The sequence below is a fragment of the Zychaea mexicana genome (assembly GCF_025766255.1).
Source record: "Zychaea mexicana strain RSA 1403 chromosome Unknown BDB00scaffold_66, whole genome shotgun sequence".
Taxonomy (NCBI): Eukaryota; Fungi; Mucoromycota; class Mucoromycetes; order Mucorales; family Lichtheimiaceae; genus Zychaea; species Zychaea mexicana.
In genome coordinates, this window is record NW_026516729.1 from 15,469 (window position 1) to 30,930 (window position 15,462).

Below are 15,462 nucleotides of genomic sequence, written 5' to 3' on the forward strand. Positions count from 1 at the left end.
ATTTTCATTTTAATATCCTGTTCAATGATACTTGGTTATGTAGGTGGACTAGCATATTTGTTGACTACAATGTATTTTAGGGTACCACACAATTTTCCTCTAACCGATTGCGTGGTTTAGTATTCGATGACATAAGGAAATGGTGATAAGGTTCAAGAGCTATCTCAAGGAAAGTACACAGTTAGTTACATGAGGGTTTTTGAGAAAACTATTTGAACTGAATGTACGTACGAATTGCTTCCCAAATGAGTGATAAGGATACAGCACTTTTTGGCGTTTACTTCCTTAATCATTACTTACTCTTGGCTATTGATTTTAACAGTCTTCAAATCTAGCATCAGAATATCTACAGAATCCCCGTGATATCGTTTTCGGTTGCATACGTTCCCAATCATAGATGACATGGTCTCTTCCTGCAAAAGCTCTTCTCTTTTGAGTTTGCTTTTACACACAGACCTAAATTGTTCAGTTGGATAGAGCTCAGGGTAGTAAGCTGATAGATAAACACAACCGTAACCGCGTTGCTCAGTATATCTTCTTACATATCAGAATTCATGTGAATGGGAGCATTGTCTATAACAATGGAATTCTTCTTGCATTGTGTCCTGTCACCACTGTTTTAGCTTTCGCATTTCCAACAGACTGAACACCGTTGCTGTTTTTTTCTTCTTCGAGGCGACAGGTACCCTTGGTCTTCGTGCCTTGATGTTCACTACACCATAAGGAGAGATAGCGCCCAAAATAGTTATCTCGTCTTGGCTCTCGTCTTGGGTACGACCACAACAGCACGGCTTCCTTTTTTGGGCCATGCTATGTTGACATGGAAAGCTGGCTCGTCAATAAAGATACAGTCGTTCATGAAATCAAGGTCTGTTTCCTTTCATCGTACCACTCAATGGTATTTTTCCTTCGTTATGGTAACTGGGAGGAGTTTCGGTAGTGTTGGACACGTCAGTAATTACATATTTGGCTGTTGTTGTAAAGTTGGGTGATCGGATTTGCCTGAAGTCAGTTTCATCCTGAAACTCAAGCCCTATTTATTGAGTGTCGTATCCGGTAAGAAAAGTGGGATCGGCTTTGGACGAATTACGAACTTCTAAGAATCAAAACCTTGAATTCTATATCATGGCAAAACGCTACCGGTGACAGCCGTATAAAGGTGATACCCTTAGAGCACCTGCAGCGGTCGCTGTTAAGAACCTGTTATGTTCTCTTGAATCGAGAAAAAGGACTTGAAAAATAAAGCTATATCTCACTTCATTCTTTGTTTGTATTCTTCAAATTGAGCAACGCTACTTCTAACGCCACTCGCCTGTCTGACGTTTCTGCCGCTGCCCCCTGCTCAGGAGAAAGGGCAAAGCTTTCATTAAAACCAACGACGTGTGAAGTTAACAGCTTCGTAACAGTAACCGCTGCACGAAATGCCCTGTTAAGCTGTTACGCACTGTAAAGCGGGCTGTTAAACTCTGAAATTTAACAGTTTCGTAACAGCGACCGCTGCAGGTGCTCTTACACTGAATTGCCAACTCACTGGGTCGCCACAGGTAACCTGAGGCATACTCTTGGTTGAAATAACTTTGACACTGCTAAGCTATGTCGCTGCAGACCAGAGATTCCCTTGTCACGAAAAAAATGGTAAAACAAAAAAGATGCGAAAGGAGAAATGATGTGATTGGTAGGCTCTTGTGCCCTTGAGGATGACGTAATAAGGAATTTTGGAAGGGTGTAGCAGTTTCTTTTTTTGGGAACTAGCAGAGTCGCTGGTGATATCGCGTTTAGATACGTTGGCCATAAGCCGACTTTTCATGTCAACACCTTTTTTGCACCAAGGTGAATTCTCTGGGCTAACCGATTTGTGGGTCGCCCAATCAGATTTACGGTATGGTTTTGAGGGCCACGATCAAAACTCGTTTGCAGCCCAGGTTTTTTTTGCGGCATGAAATACCTCTGCGGTTTTATTTAGCGAACACTTTCTTGTAAAGCGACTAGATCAATTGGAACTAATTTATGGCTGAACGCGAAGCAAGTTTGCAGATTAAATGGGTTTGTCCCCTTTGCGCTTTGCTAGAAAAAAAGACGCGTTCTTCCAATCCCACTCCCATTTATCTACACCGTTCAGGACTACATGCTTTTTCTTAAAAAAACTTAATTTAAAAAGAAAAAAAACCACTAAATCTTGGGATCCCGTGCAAGGCAGTGAGGGAAAAAGTTTTCCGAGTGGCAGATCCAACAATTACAGGCATTAACTGTAAAGAGCTTGGCGACTCGATGATTCTGGGCGTCAAAAATATCCGCCTAGGTTATCTCACAACGTTTCACGCCTGTAATCATAAGTGATATCGTCAGTAAGTTGTTATGCTTTGTTATCAAATCATCTTAGTAAAAAGCAGAATATGATATAGACATACCTGTTTTCACTTTTGACCAAAACAAGTAGGGAACATCCCACTAAGACAAAGTTCAACAGCTGTACCTAGCATACCAGAGGTTTTCCAAGACAAGCTCCCTGGTTTACCCCCAGTCTGGATGTCAGCCTTGTAATTGACACAGCGACGCTGATCCCATCAATCGCCCACCTTATAAGATGAACCCTCTTGAACTGGATGAGCTGTGCAAGCAGATTGACGAGTTGCTCACCTTTGGTCTCTGCTTCTGCCAATCACTCAAATGAGAACGATCATGCAAACACAAATGATGAAGATGATGACGATGGAGAATGAATCATATTAATAATATTTGTTATAAATAACAAAATTATATATAATTCTATTCTGTCAAGCTAGTCGTCGATCCAGTAGGTCTAGACTAGAGGAAGGTATGCTCATTTTCCGCCAGTTTATGAAACTTTTATATTTATAGAGATTACAAATATTTTTAAGGATTACAAATTTTCTTAGGAGTTACAATATCTTTTAAATAAGAAATATTTTTATTTATATTATATATTTTTTCCTTTTATATTATATTTTATTAATTTTAAAAATTTAAAACTTTTTTATATCTTTTTAAATATAATTTATATTCTGATGGCACTTTTGATATCGAGCACTTTGTTCATGACATGACGTATAAATTGGTAAACACCACACATGACATATTGATAACACAACACATAACATTCTGATATCCGTTTTTCTGTTCGGTTTCAGCATTTGGGGTCCACAATTTCCCAGAAACAAACACGGAAGTTGGTAGAGATAAAGGATGTGATCGACACGGATATGGTTTCGACAATGTGTAATATCCAATAAACCAAAAGAGACAGAATAAGTCAACGAGACCTGAAAGGAATTGAAACTGGTTTATTATGATAACAAAAGTTCTCACTATTTATAAGAAATGGCTTATCCTTGGCAACTACCACAGCGTGTGCATTGAACGGATGAATTGATGTTACAAATCAATTATATAGGATTAAGTAATGTATGATGCGTGAGTAAAAGGTACATCCGGGTAAATGCCTCAGATAGTAGCTAATGTGAATTACGTGATCCGAATAATGACAACTTCTTCCTGAGCATAGCTGATCGGTGTTTCACCAAGATGTGTATGAATAAGGAAATGTCCGCACAAGTGAGGTTATGAGGGAAATAACAGCAATCATTAATGACAGATTAAAGAATAAGTGTTATTGAACATGTTGGATACAACACAATGATGAAAATAAGTGCCCACATCTTGGCAAAACAATTGGCAAAAACCACGCTCTCAACGACCGAAGAAGCTTTGTTGGAGTTATCGATTTCAAGGTTCATCAACATGCTGAATACCTCGATGCAAGATACTGTACCTATCAAGAATTCTTCTCACAACATCAGTGGGCCTGTATCAACAACGTCATATCGGCATCGAATCTGGAGCTACGATGGTTCATCGCCGGAATTAAGTGCCCTTTTCGATGCCATTGTTCATGTAGGCGACAATATCTGGGATGTCATCGCTTTTATCGACGAGAAAATGGCAAATATCAAAAACAAGATGCCTACAACAAAGTCAGCCCTATATCCTGCTTCTCATCGTGGATCACGTCGTGGGAAATTTGGAACACTGGTCGAAGAAAGCTGATGAATCTGAATTGACTTTCTATCGCAGATTTGCAACCATTTTGGAGTTTGTTTTCGATTGCACAGATGTGGCAGTGGTGGACGGTGAGAACTCTTGCGAGGCAACCAAAAATGTGGCCCTTTTGAACAAGGCAATCTTCACCCCCATGCAGGCAGTACCAGTGTTTGGAAAGAAAATCAATGAAAACGGTCAAGAGTTCAAGAAGACTTGAAACTAATGCACACGAACGCAGCGATTCTCGACCATCTCAACAGCCATTGTTCAATCGACATCAGCGAACTGTTGGCGATGAATTTCATCGGTAAATATGATGTATTGGTGAACGCAATAATAATCGATGACTGACTAATAAATTTGACAGGCAATGTTGGCTAATTCTTCATAAATATTCTGGTGCCATGTTTGAGGACTGTTTAAACCGAAAGCCAATGCAGTGATTGTTTTTGTGCATGAATAAACCAACGATTTTGTTGAACTGAGTCTGATTGAAGTGCACATACACAACACACATCATGATACTATGTTTTCGAGTTTAATTTTAGTCTATAATGGCTGTGTTAGGCATGGTGGCTGTTCGGTCCTTGTTCCGATTTTTTCATGCTGAAGTGCGTATTTTAGGGTCCATTTCATTACTATGAAGGAGCGCATATTCACTTTTTGCCAAATGTGTTTTTAGCAGCAGAGTGCTTAATGTACGATATCACATGAGCTTCTTTACTGGCGTTTCTATCTTGAGCCAAAAAAAAAGGTCGAGAACTTTTCAAGTTTCTACTGAATTGATGTATACATCAATTTTAAAGAGCAGCGGGTGAGGCATGTGTCCGACAACATATTAAACGATTTGTTATAATAGAATATACAACAGGCAGAAAAGAGAGAAGGAGATGCGGCTTTCTTAATTATCCGTCTGATATATGCTATGCCAACGTCGTCAATTGCATACGCAGTAATCAACATACATGCTTTATACTGTATTATACTGTATAACCAGGCATCATCCTCTGCGGATAAATTTTGCTTTCTTCTTTGGGCCACATGGAGTTTATTTTTATTTATTCGGATGTGGCGGGAAAGAAGAAAAATACTTGGCATTCTTTGTGCTTGTGTTTGTTCCGCCGAATCTGTTGTTGCTGCATGTTGCATTCATAACAACAATAACAAAACAAAACAATAAGCCGAGAATGGATAATCGTTGGTGTTGTTGGGCAAAGGATAAAATAGCCCATTCTTGTGCAGGTCTACTTTCTGAATAGCGAGAATAACTATTCTATTCCTGCATTTTAATTTGTGTAAGAAAAACACGATTTGGAAACAATAAAGTGCGCGGGGAGAAGACGGTTAAGAGTTGAGCGCTGAAAAGAGATGAACATGTTCCAGCTATTCGAGTAGTAGTCTGTATATCATACAAAAAAAAAGACACGCCCAACAATCAAGTCAATAAATCCGTCGAGTGCGTACAGGTTTCCAAACTAAGGCTGCGACTGCATGCATAACATGTAATTTGACCACAGATGAAGCAAAGAAAAGAAAAGCTTCATCCACTACGTACTCTCTTTGCAACTTTTTACATCATCACTTTTTTTGGTTTGGGAGTACACAGGAGGAATCTTAGTTTGTGTAACCATCGCACCAAAAATACTGCAAAACAGGAAGTCAAGATACGTTGTAAAGACAGAATCAAATGAACCCAGAACGAAGCACTGGCAATCCGTTGCTATGTTTCACATCTGTTTCAGGTTGACCGGGACACGCGTTGTCTAGGCAACCGCTAAAAGAAGAGGGGGAATTTCCTGGAAACAAGGCATAGGCTGTTGGTAACGTAAACGTCTCTTTCGTTCGTAAGACCAGGGTCTGTGTGATATATATAGCATCAGTCAGCTGTCACTTCGACCTATGTTTATGCACAGTGAAGATCCACTACTGCACTTCTCTCATACATTCTCACCCGCCGCCGCCCTTTCCCGATTTAAGCACACAACATAAACAACAACACATACGGAATGATGCAGGCAAACAAAAACCTTAATAATGTTGCCAATCGTACGATGATGTTAATGATGATAATTGAAGAGCAAGTGAGTCCAACTGGATACAGAAAAAACCACATCGGGACTTGAAGAAAGAGTCCAGGCCAAAGTGTCATATATATAATCACAAATTTGATAAAAGTTGCTAATGGCCATGTGCAAGATTTGACGCACAAGGATCGTATATGGAATAGTCTCAACGAGAACGAGTGCCAGGTTACGCCAGCCTTTATGAATATATCTTTACGAATATGGCCCTAATCCTATTTGTATCTTGACGAACTAAAAGGCTGTTTTTTAGCGTGCATTAACTGTTTTCCCCTTCTATCCTCCTTTTTGCAGGGAAATTAAATAAAAAAAGTTTGTTTTTTCTTAATAATAGCACCATTTTTTTCCAAGCTAAAAAAGAAACGGATTGGAATAGAGACTAGATGTGGTGCACAGACCTTTTTGAAAAAGGGTCCTTTAAAAAGCAATGACGACAAAGGAAAAAGAGGTGCTCCCCGTAAGAATGTGTTGTTGTTTTTTCAATTTTCCCCAAAAACAGACAGATAAGGGATCTGCGTTTCTCTGTCTTCCGCTCCTTCGCTCTCTCTCTCTCTCTCTCTCATTCACTTTCAATTGCACGGGGGGATTTTCCTCTTTTTCGGTCGGTGTATGTATGACTGGGCGATCCTGGGTCACTGACTCCGATCCCAAAAGTTTTTTCTCGAGTTTCTGTACATACACGCGCACTATTGTTTTGTTTGATCATAATAAAAAGCCCCATATCCGAAGGTGGAGAAGGAATATTTTCGATGTGTCGTACGTCGTACAATATCAACAAGACACAAATTTGGCCAATTACACCTGTACTACCTTACGGCCGACGACGGTGATCGTTTTCTTTTTATATACATATTCTTGTGTTCATGCTTGCATTTCTGGGAGAAGGAACAATTTGAAATTTGATTACGATATTTGTTGCTTTATTATAACATGAGATAACAAAAGGAGTAAAGGGACGAATAAATTGTTATTGTGACATTTTGCATATTACATTAAGAATAGACGAAGGGAGAGGTTTATATAGAGTGTATGCTGGGATTGTGCGAGAGAGGAAGAGAGATAGTGTGTGTGTCAAGTGTTGCCAGTTATTTAAACTTAGACCATGGCAACGGCAGCAACACCGGCAATGGCGAGAGCAGCAAGGGCAGCAGGCTGCGACTTGACGGCAGCGCTCTCATCGACCGTCTCCTCAGCAGCATCACCCGAAGCGCTCGACGAAGCAGCCTCGGAAGACGAGGCAGCAGAGCTAGCGGCAGAGCTGCTGGCAGGGGTGCTGGAGGCGGCAGCCGAGCTGGAAGCAGGAGCAGACGAGGAGGCAGCAGCACTGGCCGAAGCAGAAGACGAAGAGTTGGCTATAATCACATACAAATATACGCACAATGGTTTGTTAGTCCCCTTTACGTTTTCACTTGTCTAAGACTGAAATGTGCTACTTACACGAACCACCCGCAATGGTGAAGGGACCAGCATACGAAACGTCGGGGGAAGTACCGAATTGAAGAGCATCTAAGAGGGTTTTCAAAGGTTAGTACAGGTCCAAGACAACAAACACGGAGGAGTGGGAGGCAATTACTTACAGTCAGTGCCAGCGGCGAGGTCTGCAGGGACCGACCAGGTGTAGGAGCCACCGGCGGCATCAACATTCTCGGCAATGGTCATGACGGGCTGGAGGGCGGTCGAAGGGCCGTTGGAGAGGACAATCTGGGAGATGGTTTCAACGGTGGGGTTGATCCTAGATATACGTACATACGCTGTTGTTTAGTATACATACACTCCCACACACTTGTCAAGTATAGTTACAATCATTTACCAGCTGATGATGGCATCCGAGCCGGCTTGGTAGGTGGTGCCCTCGAGAGGAGCAGTGACAGAGATGATGTTTTGTTGGGCCGAGACAGCAGCAACGGCAAGGGCGGCGATGGCAGCAACAATGGACTTCATGGTTTGGTTGTGAAAAGGAAAGAAAGAGAGGAGAGAGAAAGAGAGAAGAGAGATGTGGATTGGCGTCCGAGCGTCTTGGCTGCCCGCCCCGTATTTATAGCCGACTGAAAGGCGGTGTGCATCAGAAAAGGAAAAACGTTTTGTTCTTCTTTTCGGAGGCCTACTGCCCACACATTTTGCCTGTGTAACGCGCCATCGTCCCAAAGCCGAGAAACTCCGCGTGTGTAGCTTACTGCACACCCTCTCTCATTACGCAGAAGAGGTTTTCAGCAAACATATCAAGAAGTAGAAGAGGTGAATCTCCTTTTCTTCTCTCCCGCCCCCCCCCGAACCCTCCTTTTTCTTTGCATTAGCGCGGGCCGCCAATGGCAGCAGCAGCAGCGGCTAGATCAAGAACAACCCTGCTTATTTGGACTGAGGGACAAAAGGAGACGACGACGTAGCAGGGTCTTTAAAATTATTACCAAGAAACAGCCCAGAAGAAAGTCGTAGGCAGGCATGAGACATATGAGGCATGGCATGACTTGGCTTGGCATAAGCTTCAACGACAAAGCGTGTCTTGTCTTGTGAAAAAAAAAAGAGCTGCAAACTAATCTTGCGTGTGCCACCCACCCACCTCACGCACAGCAGAAATTGGGGGTTAACCCAGCCCTCCAAGTGTGTGTGTGTGTGTGTGTGTGTGTGCTGTGGTCTCTTTCTTCTTTTCTTTTCTTTTTTCTTTTCCTCTTTTCTTTCTCTTCATTTCCTTTCGTTTCCTGTTGTATACTTACACAATTCCCATTACTCGACCATGCAAGTCAGTAGTGTGGGCAATCCCCTCCAATCAGCGCCGCTATCGCCAACAGTATCACCCTTAGCAGCAGCAGCAGCACCACCGCCACCACTACAATTACATGCAGAAAAAGAAGACGCTATGGACGAACTGCAATTCGGCATGGACGAGTTCTCAGAAGACGATGTATTGCCATTCTTGCTGCAGGCACAGGATATCATTGCCAAGCTAGAAACACGGGTGTTGGACCTGGAAACGGATCTATCGGTAAGCCGTGGCAAAACTTTAAAATAAAGCTGTTGCGTTTGGGGTGCACATGGACACCATGACAAATTATTCATTGTTGTTGGGAATAAAAAAAACTTTTATAGACGATTCATCGAAAATACGAACATGATCGTCACGACTGGCTTGTTGGCTTATCACAGAAAGACCAGTACATCCACCACCTCTCAAAGAAACTCCAGAAACTTGAGTTTAACAGCAAGGAGGCGATCGTCCTGATTTCCGATTATGCAGCAACCGAACCTGGCCATGATAACAACCTGATACTGGCCCTGAACTTTTTGCGCCAGGCACAGCAGACGACTGCAACGCCGCCGCCAGTTGGTGACGGCAACGACGACGACGACGACGACGACTTTCCGGATGCCGATGATCTGGAAGAAGGCGAGCTGGAGCGACGAGCTGCTGCTGCAAACGAGTGGCGTAAACAAGACGAGTATGCACCTGGTGGTGCTGGTGCTGCAGCAGCATCCTTCCGTGTATCACCATGGACCCATCATTCCGAGCAGCCTGTCAATCTGATGGAAGGCCTCGAATCGTCTGTGGATGGATCTGAGATTTCTCGTCACACCGACGTCGATTCGCTACAAGCCGGTGGCAGCAGCAGTAGTAGTGGAGGCACCTTCTCCACCACAACGTCCGTCTCGTCCATGACACGGATGCCCTCCACCGACGGTGTTGAAGCACACCCAACAACTCCGCCCGCCGATGTTGCTGCTGCTGCTATGATGGAGAGTGCCACCGGCAACAACACTACGCCAGTGGTGAGACAACCCACGAGCACTACCACTTCGGTTCCTTTGCCAACCACTGACCATGGCGGGTTCTGCAGCAACTGCCGCCAACTGCTGGCCCAGCTCGACCAACAGATTGAACAAAAGGCATACATGAAACGCGATCTGAGTTCGCTTGCATCGGCATTATCCGAAGAGGAGCAGCTCCGCTTCAGCATTGAGCAGGTCAAGGACTCGCTTGAAGAGGACATCCAGGACGTCACTGCGTCCTTGTTCAGGACGCTCAACACCATCTTGATGGATGAGGTCAATGACCGCGACGGACTTGTCCGCCTGGATCGAGACACGGGCGGCAAGCTTGCGACTGTGCTGCAGGCATGGGACATCCGGGAAGAGCGACTGAGGGATATCAAGGAGCAGCTGGTCGAGTTGGATGCAGCAGTCAACCAGAGCACCACGGCCACGGAGCGTCTCAGTCGGTACCGCCAGGACGATTTTGATGCAGCTGCCGTACTTCCTCGATCGCGCATGATGCGCCACTCGTCCCTTCGGCTGTCGTCCCCTACCTCACCCTTGGTGCCGCTCAGCGAGGACGAGAGCATCAACAACAACAGCCTGTTGTTGCCAAACAAGACCGTGCGGATTGATGGCGTGGTCTTTGACGAGTTTCAAGAGCATATCAAGACACTTACGACGACTGCAGCAACACATCAACACGTCATGCCTGCAACAGCCTTTATGAAGCGCGTGATCGCTGAGGACGTCGACCCGTGCTTGTTTCAAACAGCAGGGTCCTCATGGTGGAAATCCCCCTGGTTCAAACGCAAACTCACCGACGCCATCGTTGCCAACCGATGCGATATTCAGACATGGAACTCACACGCCTTGTCCTCGTCTTCAGCCTTTTCCTCGACCTCCGCATCGTCCTCGCCGGCTACAAGTCATATCAGCACTACTTCGTCTGCTTCAGCACTCCAGCACCAACAACAACAACAACAACCATCTGCACCCAAAACGAAATGCACGTGTTGCGGCATGCTCCGCATCTGCGAGTTCCGCATGCGACTTCATGGACCACAACAGCAACAGCAGCAGCTACAACAACAGAAGAAACCAGCACCATGGCTACCGATTGATCGATTCTGTCGCGACAGGATAGTGGCCGTGTGCGACTTTTACAGCTTCATGTCGCATTTACGGCAGGGACTCATGCAGAACTCCCCGGTGCTTCAAATGTTCAAGCAATGCCAGCATTTCCGACGTCGCATGGGTCTTGCCAAAGTGGGTAGCATGGCCTTGTTTGATGACGAGCCACTAAGGTCATCGGGCCATCAGTCCTCTTCCTCCTCCTCCAACAAACGACGGTCCCGATCATCAAAGCGTGAGAGCCTTGTGCTGGAACATTCTGGAAGTAACAGCGATTCTGGCAGTGTTGTGAGCGTCACAGATGTCCAAGGCCTTTATGGCACAGGGCAGATTGTGATTGTCCATTAATGCTATTGACTATAATAATACTAATAATAACATAGCACCCTTGCGCTTTCCAATACTTCCAATTTCATCCAAGCAACCCAAACAAACATGCACAGCATTACATATATTTCCTGCTTTGTTTACCACAAACACACGCTTCCTCTTTCTGCCCTTTTCTGTATACCCACCTATCTAAACCTTATATTCTCCTCTTCTTCTTCTTTGTAGTTGTGCATTTTTTGAAAGAAAACAAAATTGTATATCCACCTCTTCTTCTTTTTAGATACTCCTTGGTGCCTTCCTCCCCCGCCTCCTCACCACGCTTTTCAATCCGTTGTTCTTTTATATATACTTTCCATCTTTTATATATGTATGCTGGTGATGATACCACCATGGTACCTTTTCTCTCAAGACTCTTGCCATTGTGTGCTTTATCAATGAGTAAACATGTGTTTCTGAAACCAATCGTTACTCGAACCTGCTGTTCTGCGGGCATCCAACCAACTTATGCGATTTGGCTGCATAAATTAACATCGTCGCTTCTGAATGTGTACTGCATATGACAATAAGCACTTATAAGGGATTGATTGTTCGATAAAGACGCAAGATACTATCTATTTATATCGTCGACAACATTATCTGCTGCTGCACGCTTGGATACACGGATTTACATGGCTAATACGTTTAATTAACACTGGAGTATTTTTTTGACACGCCAATACAAATTTATTTTCATAAGGTTAGTAGTAATCACCACATTATTACATATTAACGGTAATAGATAGTGCAGCTCTGAGCCCTTTCTTTCGTCATTTTAGAGACAGGTGGTTCCCTGTGGCGCTGCTATAGCAACGACACTAGTAGTTTTAAGCACACGACACACCTTGCGCACAGACATGCGAGCGCGAGTTTCATAATGATCGGCGTAGTGAGGAAAATAGTTCCCGAAAAGACGCAGGCAGTGCTTCTGTACTGCGGACACAGTTGCAATTCGAGGGTAGTTACACCTCAATAAGACGCAAACGAGATTGTGCGAAAAGTGTGCTTGCAAAAACCGGGGTCTAACTGACGTATTAAACATAGTGCGTATAGCTACATGATGCTACACGACTTGTTATACAGCAATGAGGATCTTTAATCAATTATCACACGAGGATAGATAGCCATACGCAGGTGATCGCATTAAAACACAACATAGATCAGGTAGAGATCCACTATCACTGTCATACATGCAAAACCATGCTTTCACTGGAGCATATTGGCCAGACAATTTTATTTTCGCGTTTTCTTACTAGCTAGTTAAAGATATTCATAGTTCATAATGAAAGAAGTGAGAGAGGGAGAAGTGTATCGATAAAGTTTTCTTTTTTTTGCAAGTAACAAAGTAGCAAAGATGTTATAGGAAAAAAGAAACGAGGAAAAGCGAGTAGGATGGCTACAATATGTATGGTTATTGTTGCACTTTCTGTTGCCGTTGTTGTTGCGCTTGCCGTCTGCTTGCTATTGCATCTGTAAGTTGTAGCGAGCATAGTTATAGGAGGGACAGTAGCTCCATGGATTGGCGTGATCAAGTAGCATTATCAGATAAGCCGCATGGGTATTCGTTTTCTGTGAAATGGTGGGTATCTCGTCATGGATAAAAGCCCTTTTGCGCTCCTCGTAAGTGGCACGCGTCAATGTTGGATCCACACGGCAACCGTTAATGAATGTTTGGATCCCTTGGGGTATGCTCAGGATATAGGCATCTTTGATCTTTTGCACCAGAAAAGCTCGAGCAGCGACGAGATATGATCGGAATTCGGATTCACCAATTGCTTGACGCATTGCAGTTGAGAATGAGACGTTGGACGGCGGTGTAGGTGGTGCGGGTGGTAGTTGTTGCTGTTGATGCTGCTTGTTTTGTCGTCCTCTACCTCGACCTTGTTGAGAGGAAGACCCGCTTGCTTGCTCTGGAGCCTGTTCCTGTCCACTTGCATTACCCCTGGCCTTGGCCTCGGCACCTTCATCCATCAGCTTGATAATCATATCATCCGTGATAAAGGATGGATCGTTGGGATCCGACGACAATGCTTGCGTCAAGTTCTCCTGATCTGCAAAGAAACCCATAGTCGCATGTTCATTGCCCACCGTTTTCCAAACATTCGGCATCATTTCCTGGATTCGTGTCCAGAGCGATTGGGGAGGTCGTGCTGGGGTGTCGTTGTCATCCTTGACGTCTTGCAAATTGTTGCTTCTCAGTCGCATGAGAAGATACTGATTCAAAGCATACCACTTGCTGCGTGGATTCCTGCTTATGAAAGTTTCACGGTGAAAATGCCAGTCTCTCATGGGATCATAGTATCGACTGGGGTCCGTGCTGCCGTAGAAGGTCTCCCGCTTGAACCAATCTAGTTCGACCAGAGTCTGCATGGCCTGATCAAGTTCACCCGAACCAGAGGCAATGTACGATCGACACAAGACAGACTTGTCTTTCCGATCAGGCGGGAGACCATGGTTGCTCAAAGCTGTGATCACTTCGTTCAGTCGTAGCTCGCGGTGCTGCTTTACAACAGCTTCCTCTGTCAGCCGTTGCACAGTCTTATCCAAGCTTCCGCCTTCGTCACTCATGTATCCTACAGTAATGCGCGACTGCTCGTCCACTTCGTATCCAGCTGCCCGCATTCGCGCTGCTAGCTCGTTAAATTTCTTCATTCGTTCGCTCGCAAGGAGGATGCAATTTTCAATGGAACCAACGTTGGCATCGATGTAGCGCTCAATGTTCCAGTGTATCCACGTTCGATCCACTTTCAGCTCTTCGAACCGCTGATTGAGCTCTGTCTTACGCGCCTCACGCTCTTGACGTTCACGTTCAATGCGTGCTTCGGTGTTGCGGCGGCGGGTCGAGACGGTTTGCTTGGATTTGGTTCGCATCGCTTCAATACCCAATTCGCCTCCATGTATCTCGCGCGCATAGCGGATAACTCGGTATCGGTAATAGAGTCGCATCGGCGGCGCAGAGCGATAGTATGGGTTGCGTGTTGCTGTGTGAGGAATGTTGTCCATATCCGAATCATTCAACTTGTAAGTCGACATAGCATGACCTTTGGTAATGCGTGTGCGGTGCTGGGAGTGGCGCCGTCGTCCTGTTCCTTCTTCCGACAAGTCTTGTTCCGTATCAGTTTCTGGCTCAGGTTCTGGATGGACCCTATAATGAGCACGGCGACAATCCCGGCAAAGGTTCACATCCTTGTCCAAGTTGGGCAATTGGACAGGCAAGGCAGATTTCGATCCAGACTTTTGGCATTTGCAAAAGCACTTCTCACAGATGCGTTCACTGTTATTCAGCACCAAGCTAAAGTAGGTCTTGCACTTGCCACGTTTCTTCGGCTCACCCAGTTCAGCTTTGGCACAAATAGACCTCCATAAAGGCAGGTAGTTGACAATGTCGTGGAAAGTGCGTGACACTTGGGCTAGTGTTGCCAGCTGCGAAGGGTACAGGTCTTGCACAATGAGCTCCCAGACTTCCACTGAAAGCTGATACACACGTGGGAGACGCTCTTCCTGCTCATCAGTACTTATTGTCGACACCGGAGGAGCGACCTGGTTCGGTTCTTGGTCATTAGTCATGTCGTCAGAATCTGGTGGCGAAGGCGGTACTTGTTGCCCCATACTGTTGCTGTCATTGTCAAATTGCTTCTTTTTGGTCTTTGGTCTTTTCACCTTCTTTTTTGGCTGTTTTGGTGGTGATGGTGCTGCCTTCGCCGCGACGGCTTCCTCTTTTCGTCTTCGTTTTTCGACTTTGGCTGCTTTACGCTCTTCACGACCGCGCTTGTTGTATTGAACGAGCGATTCGGCGCGCACAGCCGCTGCTCTTCTTGGTCGCTGGACGAGAGTGGTGACAGTGGCCATATGCAAGTATGATGAAATAATGAGAAGAAAGGCTCGTCAATGCAATCAATATTGAGGCAGCGCTTTCTGTCAAGAAATCACGCGCCTCAATTTCATTGTTCGGAATGGTTTTGTTTGCTGTAGTACTTGTTCCTTTTTGTTAAGCGATGTGGTGGTAAGAAGCAGCTAGTAGGCACCGACAGAGCAAGGATGGTAGATTTCATTGCGACTATAACTCAATACTGCTACT

The 15,462-nt window shown here is 44.7% G+C and overlaps 6 protein-coding genes across 6 annotated transcripts; 3 read left to right on the forward strand and 3 right to left on the reverse strand.

Moving 5' to 3' along the window:
• Window positions 1-3,654: 3,654 nt before the first annotated feature.
• Window positions 3,655-4,417, forward strand: BDB00DRAFT_930910 (uncharacterized protein; the record flags this gene model as incomplete). Its single annotated transcript, XM_053129022.1, has 2 exons — window positions 3,655-3,992; window positions 4,093-4,417. 2 exons carry the CDS (start codon window positions 3,655-3,657, stop codon window positions 4,274-4,276), a joined length of 522 nt encoding a protein of 173 aa, XP_052977024.1. The 3' UTR covers window positions 4,277-4,417.
• A 1,555-nt stretch (window positions 4,418-5,972) lies between these two features.
• BDB00DRAFT_527364 (uncharacterized protein) lies at window positions 5,973-6,249 on the reverse strand. The gene has a single exon (XM_053117740.1). It carries the CDS (start codon window positions 6,206-6,208, stop codon window positions 6,032-6,034), a length of 177 nt encoding a protein of 58 aa, XP_052977025.1. The 5' UTR covers window positions 6,209-6,249; the 3' UTR covers window positions 5,973-6,031.
• Window position 6,250: 1 nt separating this feature from the next.
• BDB00DRAFT_527399 (uncharacterized protein) lies at window positions 6,251-7,222 on the forward strand. The gene has a single exon (XM_053117741.1). The coding sequence runs from the start codon at window positions 6,568-6,570 to the stop codon at window positions 7,072-7,074; it is 507 nt and encodes a 168-aa protein (XP_052977026.1). The 5' UTR covers window positions 6,251-6,567; the 3' UTR covers window positions 7,075-7,222.
• BDB00DRAFT_836040 (Ser-Thr-rich glycosyl-phosphatidyl-inositol-anchored membrane family-domain-containing protein) lies at window positions 7,043-8,223 on the reverse strand. The gene is made up of 4 exons (XM_053124444.1): window positions 7,951-8,223; window positions 7,718-7,872; window positions 7,578-7,646; window positions 7,043-7,492 (listed from the first exon to the last, which is right to left on the reverse strand). Exons 1-4 carry the CDS (start codon window positions 8,079-8,081, stop codon window positions 7,236-7,238), a joined length of 612 nt encoding a protein of 203 aa, XP_052977027.1. The 5' UTR covers window positions 8,082-8,223; the 3' UTR covers window positions 7,043-7,235.
• A 792-nt stretch (window positions 8,224-9,015) lies between these two features.
• Window positions 9,016-11,366, forward strand: BDB00DRAFT_768251 (uncharacterized protein; the record flags this gene model as incomplete). Its single annotated transcript, XM_053119724.1, has 3 exons — window positions 9,016-9,120; window positions 9,225-9,702; window positions 9,901-11,366. 3 exons carry the CDS (start codon window positions 9,016-9,018, stop codon window positions 11,364-11,366), a joined length of 2,049 nt encoding a protein of 682 aa, XP_052977028.1.
• Window positions 11,367-12,845: 1,479 nt separating this feature from the next.
• On the reverse strand, window positions 12,846-15,233 carry BDB00DRAFT_790010 (uncharacterized protein; the record flags this gene model as incomplete). Its single annotated transcript, XM_053120918.1, has 1 exon — window positions 12,846-15,233. The coding sequence occupies one exon, from the start codon at window positions 15,231-15,233 to the stop codon at window positions 12,846-12,848; it is 2,388 nt and encodes a 795-aa protein (XP_052977029.1).
• Window positions 15,234-15,462: the final 229 nt, after the last annotated feature.

Bases quoted from the DNA above. Each gene is read 5' to 3' on its own strand.
- BDB00DRAFT_527364 (XM_053117740.1), bottom strand. From the start codon at position 6,208: ATGACACTTTGGCCTGGACTCTTTCTTCAAGTCCCGATGTGGTTTTTT.
- BDB00DRAFT_527399 (XM_053117741.1), top strand. From the start codon at position 6,568: ATGACGACAAAGGAAAAAGAGGTGCTCCCCGTAAGAATGTGTTGTTGT.
- BDB00DRAFT_836040 (XM_053124444.1), bottom strand. From the start codon at position 8,081: ATGAAGTCCATTGTTGCTGCCATCGCCGCCCTTGCCGTTGCTGCTGTC. The intron at 7,873-7,950 runs GTAAATGATTGT...ACGTATATCTAG, and splicing joins TCGGATGCCATCATCAGCTG to GATCAACCCCACCGTTGAAA. The intron at 7,647-7,717 runs GTAAGTAATTGC...AAACCCTCTTAG, and splicing joins CCTCGCCGCTGGCACTGACT to ATGCTCTTCAATTCGGTACT.